This window comes from Dermacentor albipictus, chromosome 6 (assembly GCF_038994185.2).
Source record: "Dermacentor albipictus isolate Rhodes 1998 colony chromosome 6, USDA_Dalb.pri_finalv2, whole genome shotgun sequence".
NCBI classification, from domain to species: domain Eukaryota; kingdom Metazoa; phylum Arthropoda; class Arachnida; order Ixodida; family Ixodidae; genus Dermacentor; species Dermacentor albipictus.
In genome coordinates, this window is record NC_091826.1 from 91001491 (window position 1) to 91022259 (window position 20769).

The following is a 20769-nucleotide window of genomic DNA, read 5'->3' on the forward strand; positions in this document are numbered from 1 at the left end:
TTTAGGCCTCATGCCGTAACCCTTCCGTCCGGCCGCCCCGTCGAAGCTGCAACAAACTGGCGACGAGGATGAACCTGTTCTGCTACTACGAGTGCCGGATCCTGCCCGGACGCCGCTAGCGCTGTACCTGTGCCACGTCCGGCTGCACAGCGCGTTCCGTCGCCATTCTCCTACAACAGACTGTCGACGAGGTAAACCGCTCACTTTACTTTTGCGACCCCTTGCCTTTCTACTGCTGCTGCTCCTGCTCCTGCTTCCGGCATGCAAGACGCCGCAACTACGTTTCCTCCGTCAACTGCAACTCCGCCTTTGTTTTCGGTGCCCGGCATGGCGTTCGTACCCCACATGCCACCTTTCCTGGCGTTACCCGGCACTCCTGCGGTACCGTGGCTGACGTGGAAACGGTACTTTCGCACGTTTCTCGAGGCAACCGGAGGCGAGGCACTACAAAACGAGAGGAAGAAAGCCATATTACTGAGTAACTTAGGCTTCGAGGGGCAGCGTCTCTACTACGACCTCGCGTCGCAAACGGACCAGACGGCTACTACGTTCGAAGACGTTCTTCGCATCTTCGACCACCACTACGAAGAGAGCACCAATCCCCTGGTGCACCGTATTATCTTCCGGGAAAGGAAGCAACTACCCGGAGAAACCTTCCAGGACTTCGTCACCGTGCTACAAAGGCTAGCGCCTGCTTGTGCGTTCGGCGCTTGGCACGACGAGTCTCTTCGCGACCAAATTCTCCAAGGCGTCGCATCAAAAAGAATTCGAGAACGGTTACTTTACGAGGGAGCGTCCCTCACGCTCAAGAAAGCCGAGGAAATCGGACGAAGCGTGGAGCAAGTTGACAAAGAACTTAGTCTTCGAAAGCTCGTCCGTTCAGCGCGTCTCGGCGCAACGCCAACATAGCGTCGACAGCCATCACCTTCCTCGCCCGGGCGCGCATGATGGCGGTTCCCGCCGCTCTTCTCCCTCGACCCGGCGTCTTCAAGATGGCGATCAACGGCGTGGCGGGCAGCCGCATCGAGCGTCCAGCCAACATGACGTCCGGCCCGAACTTGGCGAAGCCACTGGAGAACTCGCACCCCATTGTTACCGATGTTGTTCACCTCGCCACATCGCATCCGATCCAGCCTGTCTGGCAAAGCACGTTACCTGCCGTGCGTGGTGGTGGTGGTGGTGAAAACGTTTATTTCCTCTGAAAAGAGGGAGTTACATGGAGGGTGCTCTGGAGTCAGGCTTAGTGCCTTTCCCCTCACAAACACTAGGTGGAGTCCCTAGTACGGGACCCCAGTGGCTTCCGCTGCCGCCATAGCTCGTTCGACCATCGCCTTTTGGGCTTTCAGGTCGCAACAGGCGAGTAGGGTCGCCTCCCAGTCCTCCCGGGTGGGGTTTAGGTGTGGAGTAAAAGCAGGGTTGGAGGGGCACGCCCACACCATGTGGTAGAGGTCCGAGGACCTCTCCCCACAGTGCGGGCACTCCCCGGAGAAGGCAGGGTCAAAGTGCTTTAGCGAGGCCGGGCACATCATGGTGTTCGTGACAAGGCGGAGGAACAGGCGTTCCTCCGCTCTCGTTAATCCTTTACACGGGTAGGGGTACAGTTTATGTCTATCTTTGTATAATTGTGTTATTTCCTTGTAAGTGTAGGTCGGCGTGGCTTCCGCTGCTTCTTCAGAGGTGGCGGGGGACGAGGTTGCCCGGTTAGAGAGCGCGCGGGCGGCTGCATCTGCTGCCCCGTTTCCTCCTAGCCCCGAGTGGGCCGGAGCCCAGACTATGAAGCGGTGGGATGGACCTCCTACGCACGAGCTATTTTGCAGTAGCCGGTAGGCCAGGTACGGGACCCAGCCCTGTTGGACGTTCCGACACGCCCCTCGCGAGTCGGTTATGATTGTCTTGGAATCGGAGTGTGTTGCCGCTAAAGCGATGGCGACTTCCTCTGCTTGAGTGACGCTTCGGGCTTTGAAGGTGAGCCCGTTCACCGTTTTGGACTCGTGGATCACTGCCGCCGTGTACCACCCGCCATGGTGCGGGCCGGATGCGTCCACGTAGTATACCCCGGGTTTCCTTCCGTAGTGGTGAGCTAAGGCCTCTGCCCTGGCCCTGCGTCTACCCTCGTGGTCGTCCCTGGACATCTTAATTGGGAGTGGTCTTACGTGCAGGGCGTAACGCCATTCCTGAGAGAGTCTTACTCTTTCCTCGGTTAGAGTCGTGTGTTCTATGTGCAGACGGGCCAAAAGGCGGCGTCCTGACGGCGTCTGCGATAATCGCGTGTATTGACCTGTGAGGTGGGCTTCTCTAAGTTCATCGAAGGAGTTCGTCATACCCAGACCTTGGAGTCTCAGGTTAGACGTGGTTATCGGGAGGTCGAGGGCCTTCTTCGCCATTTTGCGTATTATCACCTCGATGATGTTCTGGTCGTGTTTGTTGAGGCGGAGATAGGGGGTCGAGTACAGGATTCTGCTTGTTACAAAGGCATTGGCCAGCCGCAAGGCGTCTTTGCTTCGCAGTCCCCCTTTCTTGTTCGAGACTCTGCGGACCATTCGGCCCACCTGATCTCCCACCTTCTTTAGTTTGTCGAGCGTGGTCGTCGCCAGCCGACGCTGGTGGATGAAAAGACCTAGGACTCTAATTTCTTTTCTTTCGGGTATCGGTTCCGATCCAAGTCTCAATTCTATCTTGTTTGTGCATTTTTTGTTGGGGCGAATGTGCACGAATTCGGATTTTTGAGGGGAGCAATGAAGGCCACATCTTTTCGCGTACTCGTTCGCCGCGGTGGCCGCCTCCTGCAGGCTGGCCTCCATTTCACCGAGAGAGCCCTGCGTGGCCCAAATGGAGATGTCGTCCGCGTACAGCGCGTGTTGCACACCCGGGACTTTCTCCAAGTGGACCGGCAGGTTCTTCATTGCCAAGTTGAAAAGCAAGGGGGATAGCACCGCTCCCTGTGGCGTCCCTCTCGTGCCTAATAGAAAGGGGCCGTGTTCCGCGTTCTGGATCCTCACGTAGGCCTGTCTGTCCGTGAGGAAGCGTTTTATATACTCGAAAGCGTTCCTGCCGCATCCCGTCTCTGATAGGTGTGTGAGGATCGCCTCGTGTGTCACATTATCGAAGGCTCCCTTCAGATCTAGGGCCAGCACTATCTTATCCCCGTTCGGATGTTCGATCGGGTTTAGTACCTCCCTGCTGAGCTGCAGCAGGATGTCCTGAGCCGATTTATTTGGTCTGAAGCCGTACATCGAGTCGGCGAAGACTCGCTTGTTTTCTAGGTACTCAGATAGTCTGTCTCTGACCATAGCTTCCATCAGTTTGCCCACGCACGAGGTGAGAGAAATAGGTCTTAGGTTATCCGTATCTATGGCCTTGCCCGCCTTGGGGATGAAAGTTATCAGCGCCGTCTTCCACTCCGTGGGAAATGGAGCTTCGCCCACCCAAATCGAATTAAAGTGTTCTAGGAGGGATTCGTATGCGCGGTCCGGCAGATTGGCTAGGAGTTTTACCGAGATCCCGTCCCTTCCTGGCGCGGTCCCGCGTTTCATCCTCGCTAGAGCGGCCTTGAGTTCGTATATTTTGAAAGGTTCGTCCAGCTCAGCATTTTGGGCTCCATTGTATCTGTAAGCGTCTCCCCTTGGATCTTGGGTTGTGGTCAGGTACTGGTCCCGAAGCTTCAGTGCAAGCTGGGCCGTATTTCCTTGAAATGCATGTACCGCTCTCTGCAGGTGCTTGTGCGTCTCGGTGCGCGTCTGGTTGGGATCTATGAGTGCCCGGAAGAGGCGCCATGTGTTCTTGCTAGACATCTGCCCAGCGGCCGCGTTGCACCTATCTACCCAGTTCGCGTCCGCGAGTTGCGCCGCGTACTCCGCCGCTTCTTTAGTGATTGCCGCGATCCGAGCTCTTAGCTTTCGGTTATGCTTCTGTCTACGCCATCTTTTGACCATGCTGCGTCTGGCTGCCCAGAGGTGGAGGAGGTGGGTGTCCACGTCCGTCACCGCCTCTGAGAGCTTTACCTGCGTTTCCGTCGAACGCAGGTTGATCAGCAGCTGTTTTGTCCAGGCTTGATATCCCTGCTCCTGGATGGAGCTTACCTCGTATTCCTTTCTAAATTTCGTCCAGTCCGGCAGCATAGTGTGCCCCGTAGGCCTGGTAAGGGGTTTCGTACGGATCGTTATGGTGATTAGGCAGTGGTCACTACCGAGAGTTTCCTCCGTATTCGTCCACTCCACTTGCCTCGCGTTTTTCGTGAAGGTTAAGTCGGGACACGTGTCCCTCTGCACCGAGTTCCCTATCCGCGTGGGGCACGCCGGGTCAGTGTGTAGGGTTAGGCCTAACGCGGACGCCGCCTCCGCTAGCTTCCGTCCTCGTATGTATTCTCGATGATAGCCCCATGAGGGACTCTGCGCGTTGAAATCTCCCATTACTAGTAACGGGTCTCGTCCTGCTTCCCTGATAGCTCTGCTCAGGAGTGTGGAGAAGGTTACGTTTTTTGCTTTAGGTGGGCAGTACACGTTCAGGATGTGTAGCGGCGAATCCTCCTTTTTCAGTGGCAGAAGAGTCACCATCACGTGCGAAAAGCTGGTTTGTAATTCCAGATCTACTAAATTTGCAGTGTAGTTTTTGTGCACAAAGATGCACGTTAGGGGGTCGAGTTGGAACGTTTTGTAGTTTGTGAGGCTCACGTTCCCGCCAGGTTCCTGTACGGCCACCACTGCCGGAGTATGCTCGTACGTAGACAGGTGCATCCTAAGATCCGCTCTCGTAGTCCTCGATTTCAAGCCTCGACTATTCCACTGCGTTAATGTTATGGGACTCTTTTTAGTTTGTCTCGCCATGTTGTATCTGGAGATTGTTGTTATTCTGGAGGGGAAATTGCTCCTGGTGGTCTTCCTCCTCGTCCTCGCTTATCACCCTACGCATCCTGTAGGCTCGGGGAGTCTGAAGTCTCCTCGTGTTAGCGTATTTGCGAACCGTCATCGCTTTCGCTATCTGTTGTGAGACTATGGTGGGAATGGATTCCTGGACCCTTCTCATCATAGCTTCTAGTTTATTTTCAAGACTAGGTTCTGTGTCGCTTTCCATCGCCTCCTCTTGCTGAGGTGGCTGGGGTTTAGCTAGCGCACTTTCTAGTTTGCTCGTTAGCACCGCGATCTGCGCTTTTAGGGCTGCTATCTGGTTTCGTAACTCGGTTTCTACTGGGTTGGGTGTGGGTGGAGAGGAAGGTTTGGGAGGAGGAGGAGGAGAGGCGGTCCCACTCACCTGCCGCATCCCGTTCTGGACTATGCTGGCCCAGGTCTTCTTTTGCTTGGGTTGATCAGAAGTCGACTCCCTGCTAGGTGGAGGGGGCGGGAGATTCCCGCTTCCTCCCTTCTTCTTCTTGTTTTTTTTCTTCTTTTTCCTCCTCTTTTTCTCCTGATTGCTGGGTTGTTGCTGCGCGTTCGTGCGAAATTTCGCCGTGCAGTCTCTGGAGTTCGTGGCGTGTTCGCCGCCACACACCGCACATTTTGGGTTGCACAGGTGAGGGGACCGCACTCCCTCCACAAACGGGGCTAGCGTTCCGCAGAGTCCGCAGTTTTCTTGTCTCGGTGTCGGGCAGGTATCTGGCCTATGCCCCACTGTGCCGCACAAGTTACACGCTGGTATGGTGCGGCGGTACTTTGCTACCGGTATGACTTGCGCGTTGTACAGTACAGCTCTGGGCTTGTACTTGCCTTCGAAGGTGATTCTGGCTTTGTTAGAAGTTCCGAACTTTCGGATCTCCAGGATGGTGCTTTCTCCGTGAAAGCTTTTCACCTTCCCTCGCAGGGACTCGGTGGTTTCCAGATTGGCCACTGTGATGACTCCGTGAATCACGTTGTCTTCGCTCTGTTTTACGTGCCCGTGCAAATGGAGGTCTGCTCCTTCTTGGATTTTTATCGTAAAGTCCCCGACCAGTTTGTCTGCCGCGTGGATGCTCGACGTGCCCACGATGATCAGGTTTTGGTCCGGGGATATTGTGAAGTAAAAGTTGTCCGCTTCGGCCTCCCCGACTCGCTGTCGTAGGGCTAGGCCTAGCTCACCGTGTTGTAAGTTCTTCAAGCTTGTCGCCGTTAATGGTTTGATGATTAGCACCACATCGTCTGGTCTAAATCTGCAGAGAAACTTGGGTTTCCATGCAGCTTTGACTTGCCTTGGGCCTCCGGCTGCGCGCTCATCGGGTGCCTTGTCGGGTTGCGCATGGTGGGCCTCCGTGAGCTGACGTGGCCTTCCCTTGTGCGCAGGCTTGGAGTTTCTGGGCTCTTGTTTCAAAGGCCCGGATCACATTAGCGTTGCAGGCTTGGTCCCGACTGGTCTGCGGCACAGTTGTCCATGCCATGCCTTCCGGGTCGTAGCCGCGTTGCTGGTTTGCGCTTTCCACGTTGGCTTGGAGTGGCCTCCCCGCCGCCGAACGCCGGCGTTCAGCCTTGAGGCTGCGTCGCGGCGCTATGGCGGATGGGAGGAAAAACGCTTAAAAAGGTCAACAAATCGGCCCACCGGATTGGGAGTGGTCTCCCTGCGTGCCGGCTGACTTGCTGGTCCTGTCAAGTCCAAAATTGTCGGGATCAAACGCGTTGGGCCGCCGCCACGGTCGAAAATCGCCGGAGCCGATGTCCCATGCGTCCGCTCGCTACGCGCGCTGGTAGCGTCCCCCCTGCCGTGCGTGCGGAAAAGCGGGACATTACGGTTCGGTTTGCCGTTCGAGGAACCGAACGCAGCGACAGCCTCCTGCTCGAACGCAGCTTGTTTCCGTTACCGCTGCTACTGAATCAACCTCTACAGTCCCGTTTGTGCTTACAATTCAAGCACCGAATTTCCGTCCGGCAGCAATTCGCGCCGAAGTTCTCATTGCGAATACTACACTCAAGTTGCTCGTGGACACAGGAGCTACAGTGTCACTGATGAACAGCTCCCTATACGAAGAACATTTCAAGGTTTTTCCTTTATCTCCTTCGAGTCTTCGACTCAAGAATTATTCGCAGCAAGAAATTCTGCATTCAGGACGTTTCTCCGTGCCCGTCAAGCATCGCAACAACGCTGCAGTAGTGACATTTCACGTCACGAACCAAGGCAATTCTCTTCTGGGCTTAGATGCCATTCAAGCTTTGGGCATCGACATTCAAGGGTCTTCGCTCACATGTCAAGTATCAGGACATCCAGCTGAACCAAGCGTTCAGCCTCCGTCTCTTCCGCATAACGCTCCCTCGGAGTTCGCCCAGCCGTACTCACGACAATCGGGACTTGCAAGTGACTTCATCCACGACGTTCTTCTTCGAGCGTCAGTGCAACCAGTCTCCGCGAAACTGCGTCCTCTACCTCGGGTTCTCCGTGAGCAAGTCTGCACTGCAAACGGTATTTCGCCGCGGGAAAACAAAGTTCAGTCAGTTGTTAAAGCACCGCAGCCAGCTGACAAGAAGTCGCTGCATTCATTTCTCGGTGTCACGCGATACTACGCTAAACTGATCCCGCAGTACGATGAATTGGTAGAGCCGCTTAAGAAACTGTTATAGCAAGAACAACCGTTTGTCTGGGATCAAGATACCGAGTATAGCTTCCAGACCATTAAGGAGGTGATTGCATGCGAATTCGGCTCTTACACCAGAAGTGTTCAGGTGTACATGGACCGTCGTCGTGCCCCAAAATCTCCTCAGCGTCCGTGCGACACTCCTCCCCAACACACTGCCCCTGAAGGCACTCAGGTCTCTGACACACCTTCTAGCCCCAGTACGAGTAACACTTCTGCTGTTCCTCCTCTACAACTTGAACCAGTCCTCCGTAGGTCTACACGCCAAAGACAACCTCCGGAACGATTTAAGGATTATGCTTCCAAGTAGCTTCTTGCCTTAGGTTACTGTGTACAGAGGTTTCAACCCTCCCATGCGAATTCGGCTCTTAATGCCAAAAGTATTTCCTTTCTTGTTTGTTAGCTGAATAAGACATAAGCAGTATCCTTCAAGTGGCGGGATTTCTGGCAGCATAAACGGTGCTATACGCACGCTGTACTTACTGCTATACTGCAGATTTATCAGTGGATCCTAGTTGTAGGAACACTCTTCTTCATTTCTTAGCATCCCCGCTGAAGGGATACCATACATTTCTTGTATGTTACGTTTCTTACAGCATACATGTATGCATTTTCACTACGGTAGTAGCCGCCATACTAAATAGTCCTTTATGTCAAAAAGAAAAAAAAGTTTTTCGTTAGCATTCTTAAGGGGGGGCACTATGGAGTGTTAGGTGCTTTTACACACAATACCAATCCACGAAAGCCACACCGACTGTCTCGACTCGGGCTCAGGGCGAATGAGCCACCCATCAGTGCTGTCCCAGGGGGCACACCGATGGTTGTTAATGTACACTTATGTCCTTTGTGAATTTTCTGTGTTATGTGTGTGTGTGCTAGTATTCATGTACGTTTTTTTTAAATGGGGAAGCCAAAAATCATTTTCTATTGTATAAATATGTATCACTAATCATGTGTGTACTTATTTTTGCTGCGAGGAGAGCGAGTGGATCATTTTTTCCTTTCAAGGGAGAGGTGATGTTGTATCCGTAAATTCTGGTTTCGGTTTCGGGTTTTTTACATCAGGGCGCCACTCAGCGCCCAACGCTGTAAGTGCTTCCTGTAAGTTGCCTCCTCAGAAATAAAAAGCCATTCTTTGTCTGGTCCCCAACTGGAGCAGTTCGGCTCATTTCTTGCGGCGCTGCGCGCCCCGGTCGTTTAGGCCTCATGCCGTAACCCTTACGTCCAGTCGCCCCGTCGAAGCTACAACACTCGCCATCTCTTGTAAAGGTGTTTATCACCAGTGCTTGGGCCAACCGTCATAGTAGGGCACGGACTCGGCATTGGGCGGTGTTCCTCGAGCACAGCACTGGAGGTTAACCCACTAGAAAGTGCTGGAGAGGATGGCCCAGTACAGCGTTCTTCACCACACTATAGGTTAAGTGTGCAATTTAAATTTGACAGCGCTTTCTTTAGAGAAGGAAATAACAGAGTTTTGAGACATGGAGAGGCAAACTATAGTTGGTACCAACTACAAGTTTACAACTCTGGAATGCAACACTTGCGCTATATGTTGCCAAGTCTTCTAAATCAAGAAATTCTATCAATTTCAATTTGTTTTTGGGCTTCAAGCAAGTTTCACCTAAAAATTAAAGCGAGAGCATAATTTCATATACATGATGTCTCCATTGTATTTGCTACCTTGTTTAATGATGTAATCTGATGAAATTTCTAATAAAGCTGTGTTTCCGTGAACCCTTGTAACGGGCAGCAGGCTCGTCAAGCTTCCAAATGGCAGCTTTTATTCACTGCTGCCGTCTGTCAAATGGTTGAAATAAATGCATTGATGAATGGAAAGGACTGGGGCTGTGAATACTGAAATGCATACAATTGCAAATACTGCAAGCACAGCAGCCTGTCATGCTTTGGTGGCAAACGAAAGCATGCAATGAAATCTGACAAAGTGTGAAATGATCTCGCAACAAGTTGGCCAGCAGCGACCGGAACCAGTGGAAAGTTTTCAAATGATGCCTCTTCTCAGTTCTATTGCACCATTGAGAAATGCAAAAACAAAAGTAAGGTGGGTCTGAAGATTGCAGTTGTAGAAAGGCACTTTCCACTCGCATCAAACATTTTAAATGGCTAAAATGCTCCCTGGGTACGTACCAGCCATGTGCAGCTTTCTGTCACAGTCCATTTTTTTAGTGTCCTTTTTCTGACGATTTAGTTCCCAAAGCTGTTTATCCCACAGTTCTACTTTGAAAAGGCATTGATACGAAAGTTGCTCATGCTTTCTGTGGGAAAATGCAAGTCTCCATTCTACAGAGGCCAATCACTACGTTCATCACGAAGTGCCACAACCATGTGTGGAAATTGTGAATTGTTATCGCTGCTGTGTGGCTGCAGTAATTATTAACAGTCAACATGACATGAATTTCGCCGTAATTTTTCTTTATGTCACATGCAAATACAAAGGATCTTTATTTCACATGCATGCTGTTTATTTCAATTACAAATACAAAGGCTTTAAGAGTTCTTTCAACGGGCTACATAGCCTCTTCTCCTTGAGGTGGCTTGAGTGGCACCAAGCTGGTTGGTACAATTCCTGCCTCATAATGGTTCAGGATGTCAATCGTGTATTTTGCACAAACCCAAAAGATGGTCAGGCACCTTGCTCATCTGACCATTAAGGGATAATAAAAAGTGTTCATTGTTCGATATCTTTGTGTGTAGCTCTTTGTTTATGTCATCAAGAAGTCAGTCTGTGTCATCTTTCTTGCGCTTAGTTTATGGTGTTTTTTCGAGAGAAGAGGTCGGTGAATTGTGTAAAAAGGCCGTAGAAACATCTTGTGGAGAAGGCAAAGAAGGAAAAGATTGTGAAGAGGAAGAATGAGCTACGGAGCCTGAAAGATAAGTAGAGCTAGAAGGGGCATAATTAATAGTGTTTGTTTGTGTGGTGTCTGTGTCGGTGTGACGTCCGTGAAACATGGGCAGAAGAATTTGTCAAGGGCTTTCCGAACATTGGCTGAGAATTTCTTGGGCAGAATCTTCATCAAAGTCGAGGTTGGTTGTCGTTCTGCAAAAGAATACACTTTAAATTTCACATTGTTGCTTTGCAATTTGTGCGTTGAGTGAACAACTGTTTGATACATAATGCCTTTTTGTCATATGGACTTGTTTTCGCCAGGGCAACAGCTGAACATGTTGTCATGTTGACTGACTTGTTTCCCTAACTCATGCCTGCCAATTCTGCTGAAATTGTAAAAATGCAAATGAAGAAATTGTGATGGTACCTGTGCACCCCTTTTATGGCAATGCAATGCACTAGACGGAAGCACTGCATAATCAAGGAGTACTGGAGACATACGTGAAATTCTTGGGAAACATTTAAAAATATTATACAGCTACATTATTCTTGCACAAGTACAAAATTGCCAATCAAGAAGGTCAGACAAGGAGACAGTGCCATGCCATTCACTGCGTGCATAGAGTAAGTATTCAAGCTTTACACTGGGAAGGCTTAAAAGATCAACGGCAAATATCTCAGCTTTCGGTTTGTAGATGACATTCCACAACACTGCGGATGAATTGCAACAAATGAGTTAGGACTTTAAACCGAGAAAATGTAAACCTATGTCAATTACTCAATGGGATCCCCGATCATGAGAAGGAAATTTACAGCATGTAAGCATGGGTTGGAATGCATACGACAGACATTATGAAATCCTGACTGGGATGGTTAAAAAAAGTGTACAGTCATTGCATTCTACTGGTGCAAACATATGGGGTAAGAATGTTGAGGTTAACAATGAAGCTGAAGTTAAGGGCTGTGCAAAGAGTGCTGGAATGAAAAATGTTAGTAGGTGTAACATAAAAAGACAGGAAGAGCGTGGTGTAAATCGGAGAGTAAACTGAATAGCCAATATTCTAGTTTAAGATAAAAACTGCAGTTGGGCAGGCCATGCAAAGCGTAGGGCATAGACTAACAGAATGGGTGGTGAGAGAAAGGCGCAGTCAAGGAAAGCAGAAAATGAGGTAATGAGATGAAATTAGGCAGTTTGCAGCTGCAAGTTGTAACCGCCTAGTGCAGCACGGGTACGATCAGCCTTCGTCCTGCAGTAAAGATAATGGCAGATTACGTTGATGCTTGGGGATTGCTTGCACCAAGCAAGCAATCCCTGACAACAAATACAACTTGAAGCCTTGATCCTTGCTCTAAATGGTGCCTGGCATGATGAACAAAATGCGATGACTTTAGGCATTCATGCCGGGCATATCAAGTCATGCATTTCTTAATACAAGGGCAGCCGAGCTTGCTGCTCCTCTAAGTATATAAATATCAGTATATGAGTAAATAAAGCGCAGTCATCTACCCCCACCTCCCCCCCCCCCAAAAGAAAAGAAAAGGTGTGCTCAGGGCAACCTCCCCCCCCCCTTTTTTTCCATGTCCGTAGGTTAAAACGCAAACACTTGCAGGTTTGCCTATGTTGACTGCTCCAATTCTTTTCAATGTTCATGTGACTACCCGTCCTGTTTAGAGCCATAATGCATTAAAGATAATGCGTTCAGTGAAGATTTGTTTACTCACGGCCGCGCCTCCAGAGTTTCTCGCAGAAAAAGCATATCATTGAAATGTTTCCACGTGGATGTGGGCTCTCCAGCTGCTGCACCACTCTTTTTTTTTTGCGTCCCTTAGCTTCTTTGCGAATGTGTCCCTCAGGTTGCGCCATCTTTTGCTGATTTTTACTATTTCGTCTGCAGAGAAAAGGCACAGTTGATACATTTTCTCTAAATCAAATCACATAGTAGTGCCATAGTATTACCAGCACCTAAATGCTGACACGCTATTCAATAAGTTGTCTATTTGACATGCTACTGAAGTTTTCTTGAGCAGAGAATGAACACAAAATTACAACTGATGCATCTGCCCTGTACTAAAGCTCCAATGAAAATAATTATAGGGTTTCTGGCAAAACCATTAGAGAGTGTAGCTTGTTTGCGAGCTGCATGTTCTGCATAAGCTTGTGGCCAGCTCTGCATTTGATATTACTTTGCAATGTGAACATTCTTTCAGTGGGTGTATGTGACCGCTACCTTTTTCGGTATTTGGCCGGAATAATTTAACAATTGCACTCCCATGCCGTTATGCCGTTCCTTTTAGCGCTTCCCCAGTAGTCGGAGCGGAGCTCCGCCGGAATCGTAGGCCGTGAGAAGAGTACGATACATTCGCGCGGAATAATAATAATAATAACCGGCTTATTATTAGCCTTTTCTGGAACATTAACTAAATGTACTGTCTAAGCTACAGAAGGGTCCTTCAAAACGAACGGACGGGTTTGCGAAACGCCAGAAACAGGCAGCCAACTTTCACGACACATGGCGATGAAATGACAATTATCTGCGCGGTTACACCGCACACGCGCGCGCGCACATACATAAATTGACCTCGTTTCTGGACTACAGAATAGATATTTGGTAGTTAAATACTGAGCACTCACCGTTCGTCCCTGCTAGCCCTAAGCTCTTGGCGACGGCAATCCAGCTTGCGGTGCGAAGTGACGTATTCCTATAGTCCACGCTTGCTTGGTCCCACAGCGCGCGGTGCCCGCGAACCAATGAAATTAACACTTCATTTTCGTCTTCAACTTCGGCGGCGTTCATATTTCTTTTTCGACCGTCTAGTGCCGCTTCTGTCAAAGAAATAAAAAACTGGCGTCCCTTGAGCAGCAGGGCTGTCGGAGGTCGGGGGCTACGTCATGTCGATGCCGCGCTGTCATTGGCTGCGGCCGTCCGACCGACGCGGCAGCCGCACGACAATATTCAGCCGGTCAGTCGCATGCGGCGGATTCTGTTGGGAAACCGCTGAGTGCGGCAGCCGATGCGAATGGTCGTACGACCGTTCGCACGGAAAATCGCACCATGTGTCTCCCGCATTAGCTTTGCGGCTATGACATTGCTTGGGGTCGTGGATTTGATCCCAATCGCGGCAACGGCATTTCGACGGGGGCGAAATAGAAAACGCACGTGCATTATAATGTGGGACACGTTAAAGAACATAACGGTGTCAAAATAATCCGGAGTGGTGGCACTCCGGCTTCCCTCGTAATCCATGAGTGTTTTAGGCACGTACAGCCCCATAATCCAACACTTCTGCTACAATACGATGGGCCATGTGAGGAAATGACAACGCTCAACCCTCTCAAAAGTTATAAAATATGGCGCACAAGAACGCCTCAAGTAACACCTCTCCTTGTGTGATCTGTCTACTACGCAGACAAACAGCAGCGGGGCGTGCAAGGTAACGTTTAATATCGACTCGCCACTCTCGTGTTAGCCTAAACGTTGAAGAAATTAAGCGTTAGCAGTCAGCATCAGCACTAATTATCATCAATCAAAGCACCCGGCACGGAAAGCTTCGCTTACATCGATTCCCACAATGCGTGGGATCTGCATAATTTTAACACGGGGGAAAGAAGAAATTCCTCATACCAACACCACCTAGATTTGGTTTATTTTGGTGCACACGCATATGGCTCAACTTACTACGGGGGATCGGCCATGAATCGGCCGGCAGTAAGTGAGCAGGGAAGAATACTGAAATAAAATATTGTAATTTAGAAATGATGCTAAATTAATAGCAATTGTTATTATCAATTGTGCGGCTGTATTGTTTTAAAATTTGAAGTTAATATTTTTGTGTTCATATTGAGGAAAGCAAAACAATGAAATTAACATGGCCGTCTCTGCGTATCCCTTCCAAATTAAATATGGCGTCAAATACGTTCCCGTTGCAGTGTCTTAGTGCCGACGCCCCATAGACAGTGTCACAGGGAACGTAATGCCCAATCCAAGTTGGCGAAGGGGACATTCTAGAAGTTATTTTCTGTACACCTCGAGCCTACGGCGCTCTATACAGAAATATACTTCAGGGCTGTTGACCTAGACGGTCCAACATTGTAAATAGCAAATACAGCGCAAAAAAAATTCACATAAAGAAGACACGAAAGACGCGGACAAGCGCTTACAAGAGCGCTTGTCCACGTCTTTTTAAGCAATTTCAATGTAACTGTTTTTATAGCACTAAAATGTGCATCCGCTTAGGAAATTGCGAGTCCATGCAATTATACACTGTGGGAGATTCGCACTTTCAAGTCTGTCGATCAAGATGGTGTGCTCGACACTCTCATACGCCTTCGCAATCTCTCATGTCGCTAAGGCCGCGTACTTGTTGTTGCCGCGAGCGAGTTTAATTCGACTCTCCATGTCAACATGGGAACGTCGAATTGAGCACCCAGGCCTGAATCATATTTGAGAGTAAATTATTTTTTGGTTGTCGCCCATCCACCTATCGATATGACCATATAGTGCACTCTCGATGAACTTTACAAGATTTGAAGTCAGAGGAATGGGTCTATTGTTATTCATTGTGTATCCATCACCCTGCTTTTTAAGTAGCGGGATTACTTCGGGAATTTTCCAATCTGGATAAATCTATGTATTCGGAACTGAAAAAAAAATATAAAGTTGAGCAAATCCTGTGGAGACAATTAGAATATCATTTTTATCATTGCAGTAGTTATGCCATCAGGATTAGAAGGAGCAGAAGCTGGCAGCGACTTTGTACACTTTCACTCATTCTTCTAATATGGTTGCTGTAAATTCATCAGTTCGTTCAGGTGCCGCTATATTATAGGGTAGAACTGACGTAAATCGACTCTAAGCCTTTTGCTATCTCCTCCAATGACTGCACCAATTCCGTGGACCTTGACCTAACAGATCCTAGATTTGTTGGTGGTGAGACAATCTGTTTAGACCGCAGAAACCTAAATATGGCATTTTATTACTAGACTGTGATATATAACGATAATGTTTAGCGTTATAATTTTTTTTCGCTTTGTGAACTGCCTGGCTGAATGTAGCTGCAACAAATTTATAGTCCTTCCAATTACGTGGCCACTGGTTATACAGTAACTTTTCCCACGCAGCTTTTATTCTGTATTTGCGTTCACAGTGAGGATTTCACCAGGGAGAATAAGTACCACTTTCGGTTGACTGCATACTGAATTTGGATTTTGTATAACTCTTACTTATCACATGACACAAACTAACTTCCTTTACTTTGTCACTTAGCACTTCCTGTTTAATTAAATCTGATCTCAATGTTGAAATTTGCTTTAGTTATTATAGGTGCGGACATGCTTATTCACCAACTCAAATTGGCACGCGATTTCAAAAATTACTGCAAGGTGGTTAATTGCTGTTTGTGCCGGAGGTGATAGCAGACCAAGTCAAAATGACATAACCCGAACTGGAAAAAGTCTGGTCTAGCACCGAACGCGATTTCCCGGATACTTAAGTTGGGGTTCTTGAATTCACAAAATCAAGGTCATTTGTTGAAATGCAATCTACAATAGTTTGCTACAAGAATCGGATCGATAGCTCCATGATACATGGAGAGAATTGAAATCACCAGCTACGATTTTATTCTTTCTACATGCTGCAACAGCGGAATCAAGAAAACCTGTATTTATGACTCCTGTAGGAGCGTTTGTAGAACACCAAGCCAAGCCGCCGACCACCTGGTTGACTGAATCAACGCTTCCCAACCTGTTCTAGGTTCGTACCTGTCGCATCCTCCTAGCTCTTCACTTCTAACCTATTTTCCCCTTAAAAATGAACGAACGTTCTTTTCTCGCTCTTTCTAAATCTTCCCCGGCTCAAGGGACGACAGAAGAAGCACGCCGACCTCTTTGGTGCATTTATAAGACAGTTATTAGACAGCTTCAGTTTAGCACGCGCTATACTGTTGTGTACGCTATCAAATAGCAGGTCGTCACTGCGCATGCGCAAAACGCAAAACGTCCCATCGTCCATAGCATAAGCACGCTTTTTCTCAAGACTTAGCGTTACTGTATCGGCGTGGTTTACGTAGTTTACGTGAAACATGGTGGTGGCCCCGGCTACCCGCTTCGAATTTAATTTGGCGTTGCTTTTGTAAAACTCATTTCGTTAGTACCAAATGACTGTGTAAACAGCTTTCGCTTAGTATCAGGCCACCTCGACGACAGAGTATTATGGATAACTTTGGGGAGTTTTGGAGATCGCTCCTCCTTTTGAACGAGTCCAAGCCTAAGAAAATAAATGGGTGGATGGATGCTATGAGCGTCCCCTTTGGCACGGTGTGGTGAGTTGCCCCACCAAGCTCTTGTTATTATATTGCCTGATATCCTACCTTCGTTAAAAAAGAAAAACGAAGAAAAGGAAAAAAACCCAAAATGGATTCCCACAACCAAACTTTCTGAACCCCTATCGTGAACTTTGTTTTTGCACGCCTCCACTGTGTCAAGGAGGCCAGGGAGGTCTAAATCAGCAGCTGGGCAATTACTTTTACATTATAATGAAACATGCTCCATCGTTTCCTCAGCTTTACCGCCGCAAGCACGTGCTTCTTCTTCCTTCTTGTAAGTGCTTTATAAGTGCACGTTCTAAAACATCCTGATCTCGCTTCGAAAAGTAATGAGGTTTCCTTTGAGTTACCGTAAATTGTTTCTTTACCAAATAGTTTTCTGCAGCTTCAAGGCATGCAGCGCGAATATCTGAGGCTGCCTTTAGCCTTTAAGACGTGATATAAAACGGGAGTCATAAATGCGTCTGTACAAATGGTCGTATTGGGATACAGAGCTAAAAGCGATCGATTTCATTCCTTCCTTAATGTTTTCATCTTTCTGACTGCAGCCTTCTTTTGCGCAGTGCTTTGAATCATGTCGCTTTGCAAACCACATAATTTATTCAAAGGGACGTTCGTTGCAGCACGCACTACATGTCGCGCAAGAGTCTCTGATGTGTGTCCATTCCCGCAAGTTTCTAAATCAACATCTCCCAGGAAGGATGTGGCAATGGAGGTTGCAATGCCGCCTTGATTATTGGGTGCGACGAACCGCTTGGCATTTTCTCCCGCGGCGAGTAATTCTACAGTAAGCTTGGTAAGTAGCACCACGTGCACAGTGCATGGCTGCGGAAACTTTAAAGGGACACTAAAGCGAAACAATAAATCAGCTAAGAATAATAAAGCATTGTTCGAGAACCCTGCAGGCAGTCATTTCAAAATAATATTTTGGCTATTCGATGAGAAAATGAAGGCCGAAGTACCAGTATTTGAATTTCGCACCGAAACCCTAACATGACAGAATCAGAAGTGTACCGTTATACTGTAATGTTTTTTCATACCGTATTTGGCGCAGATATATTGGTTTCTGGTGGTAACAGCCTTGTGGTGGGATCGTTTTACAGGCCACCATCTTCAACAAGCATAGAACCCTTTCACAGCCTTGAACGATCACTGTCGGTCTCATCATCGGAAACTATTCTACTTGTGGGCGATTTTAACATGCCTTAAGTTGTTTGGCGTAACCGCTATCCTGTAGAGACGAGCGCTTCGGCACTTCACTTGGGCTTCTTTGAACTAACACGGAACAATGAACTTCCTCAGTTTGTAAATTTCCCAACGCGTTACGGTTCAGCTAAGGACAGTACGTTCCTCTTAAAGGCGAAGCTTTATCGTCCTCCAAATTTAACGTAGGGATTGATTTTAAAGGTACTGAAGGTGCAAACTTGTACGAACGGAGCTTCTTTCTTTGTTGACGGGTTACGAAGCTCAGACATGCGTAAGCTTATGCCCGAGTGCTATTCTTGGTGTTCGTTCAGTTTCTTGGCTGCGCTATCATCAACAAAAGTATGAAGCTATGAAGTGCGTAGGCTGTGTGCTGTCATACATCGTGCAAATAACGTTACACGCATTATTGTGTTGCTACTGGGTGTGCGTAGCCTTGTGAGTCCGTGCTTTTATTAGGCGCTGCAAATCCATTTTACGAGAACAAGCTGTTAATTACCAAGTGTAAATGAATTTGACTGTTATGAGTAGGCTTTCTATCCTTCACTGCCTCGGCAGAATGAAGTGGCACACAAGTTTTCTTTTTACTAATACTGACTTGAAAACTGCGCAAAGGGGGAATGTGCTCATTGATGGAAACCATTACTATGTGCAATTTTCAAGCTTGCATACGCTTTGTTTACAGATGAACTATAGGTTCCACTGTGATGGTTGCGCTTGAGAGCCAGCAGCACCAGTTTGTCATAAAGGCGTAGGATCGATTTCCCTGTATGCAGGTATGCCAGTGACATGATGAAATGACGAGAATAAATCAGATGCTAGACCAATCATCGTCGCTCCTGGCACAGCACTTAAAGCAGTACTGACAAAATTTTTCGATCTTTGTTTCTTCTGCTGCAATAAGTAGCTAATAACCCAATAATCACCCCACGAAACAGCATTGACTTCACAGCACGACAGGTAATTATTTGGAGTCTTGTATGTAGCGACCAGTCCAAGTTTCGGTTTGAGAGAGCGATGAGATGGGCCAAAGAGGAATGTAAACACAGCTGGACACGTGATCGCACAAAACTGGGACGAGCGCCCGGCAACGCGCTTGTCGGCTTCCTGTCGTCTGCTACTCCTGCACGTGCTTTACGATGCCGTCACCATCATCGCCGTCCTTGTTTTCGTCGTCCAGTGGCGACCATTTCCTGCTTGGGGCAATCGCCGCCGAACTAGATATGGCCAACCCCATTTGATTGGATCCACTACACAGCAACGATTTGGAAAGTGCGGCTAGCGACATCTGTCAATATGCGTACGCACCACTGAGCTCGACCCGCGAGGCGGCGGCAGTGTCGCTGGTGCAGCTGCGCCATGTTGACGGTCGGGGAGCCACAGAACACCTATAGGGGGAGCGTCGAAAAAAACGGGAGCGGTACTCGCGCGAACATCTGATCCCGATCTTTTGGCCCGTCGTTCGCCTTGTTTTCTTATCCACTTGCTGATATATAAGCAGGATGTTTCAGTGTCTCGTGCGCAGTGCTGTTCTACGTCTACGAACAGGTCTACGTACAATGTTTACGTATCCGGACTACGCTCCGGCGTGGCCGTGCGTCAACTGAGCTTCGGTGTCGCGGTGAACTGTGCTATGTTCGGATGCAGCAGTCGCACAAGAAAGAAACTCGGTGATAGGAATATGTTGTCCAGATTGGGTACCTCTCGACACGTGGCTATTTCTCTTCTTAACTGCAACCTTAATGTAAAAGAGCACAGCAGCTATGTGCGAGCACGCCTCTGCCAGGCCTGCATGCCTTACAGGCGCAGTGTGCCGCCAGCACCTCGCCGTTTTATTTTGCGAGAAGCCACGGTGCGAGTGGCTTTTCATCGAATGATTGTGATTGACAAACCCGGGAGTGCAAAAAAAAAATAATTGACGCAATAATTGACGAATAATGAATTGACCAGAATAATTGACGTAATATAAAAATTACGAAGGCTGTGTAAAATCAGTGTTTAGTTATCGGGGGGGGGGGGGGTCTTTTTTTTCATTGAAGCAAATTTAACTCTATCCTTTGACGACGCAAGTGGACAACGCGGAGTAAATTCCGCAATGAAGGCGATCATGTTACGCGAGCACTTTGACGCGCGGCTGCTGCACCCAGCCGCTCGCCAAATCATTGTGGCCTTCCATCGACTTGTAGGATTTCGATTGCTCGCGGGTCGCGGAGATCGTTGCATTCGCAGTGTAATCCTTGATGTCTGTGACGTTCACGCGAGACAGTAGTCCCATAGAGAAAGAAATTTCAACAAGAGCGGACACTCCCATAGAGCCCAGCGGCCGAATTGACTGTAGCACACCAAGCGGATGTTGTTGACTCCTTCCGGTTTCGGTTTTGGGCGCGCGCGTTTTGAAAACCAGTTGGTACACGCCGCGCCGGCTCCGCTGCTCGGCACGGCATTTTTTTTTTTTCGCTTCTGCTGGACCTCGCGTGGCCTTCGCGTGGAATCGTTTTAAGTAGAAAAGATTGCGATTGACCGTTACAATACTGCGCCGAATCTGTCAGGTGCAATTTCATAAAGAAAACGACAGACGTCTTCTGAAATGATGGAATGTTTATTTTGCTCTATATAAATGCTCGTTCCGGGCTTCTTCTGCATTCATCCAAAGTTGTGGCACCAGGTAAGCAGTAGTCATTGCCGTACGATGCTCCACCAGATGCCATCAGCTGAAAGAAAGTAAATTACAAGCATGTATGATTTCCGTATATTGACCTAACAGGAGTATTGCGTGTAGAGGTGAAACGTGCGTAAGTGGTGAATGAGCGGCATTACAGATAAATTCACTTTTACGTACATTTCGCAGCAAAGACTCCTCCGAAACAATGCC

At 48.4% G+C, this 20769-nt stretch overlaps 1 protein-coding gene across 1 annotated transcript; it reads left to right on the plus strand.

Moving 5' to 3' along the window:
* Window positions 1-327: 327 nt before the first annotated feature.
* LOC139047066 (uncharacterized) lies at window positions 328-909 on the plus strand. Its single transcript, XM_070521017.1, has one exon. The coding sequence runs from the start codon at window positions 328-330 to the stop codon at window positions 907-909; it is 582 nt and encodes a 193-aa protein (XP_070377118.1).
* Window positions 910-20769: the final 19860 nt, after the last annotated feature.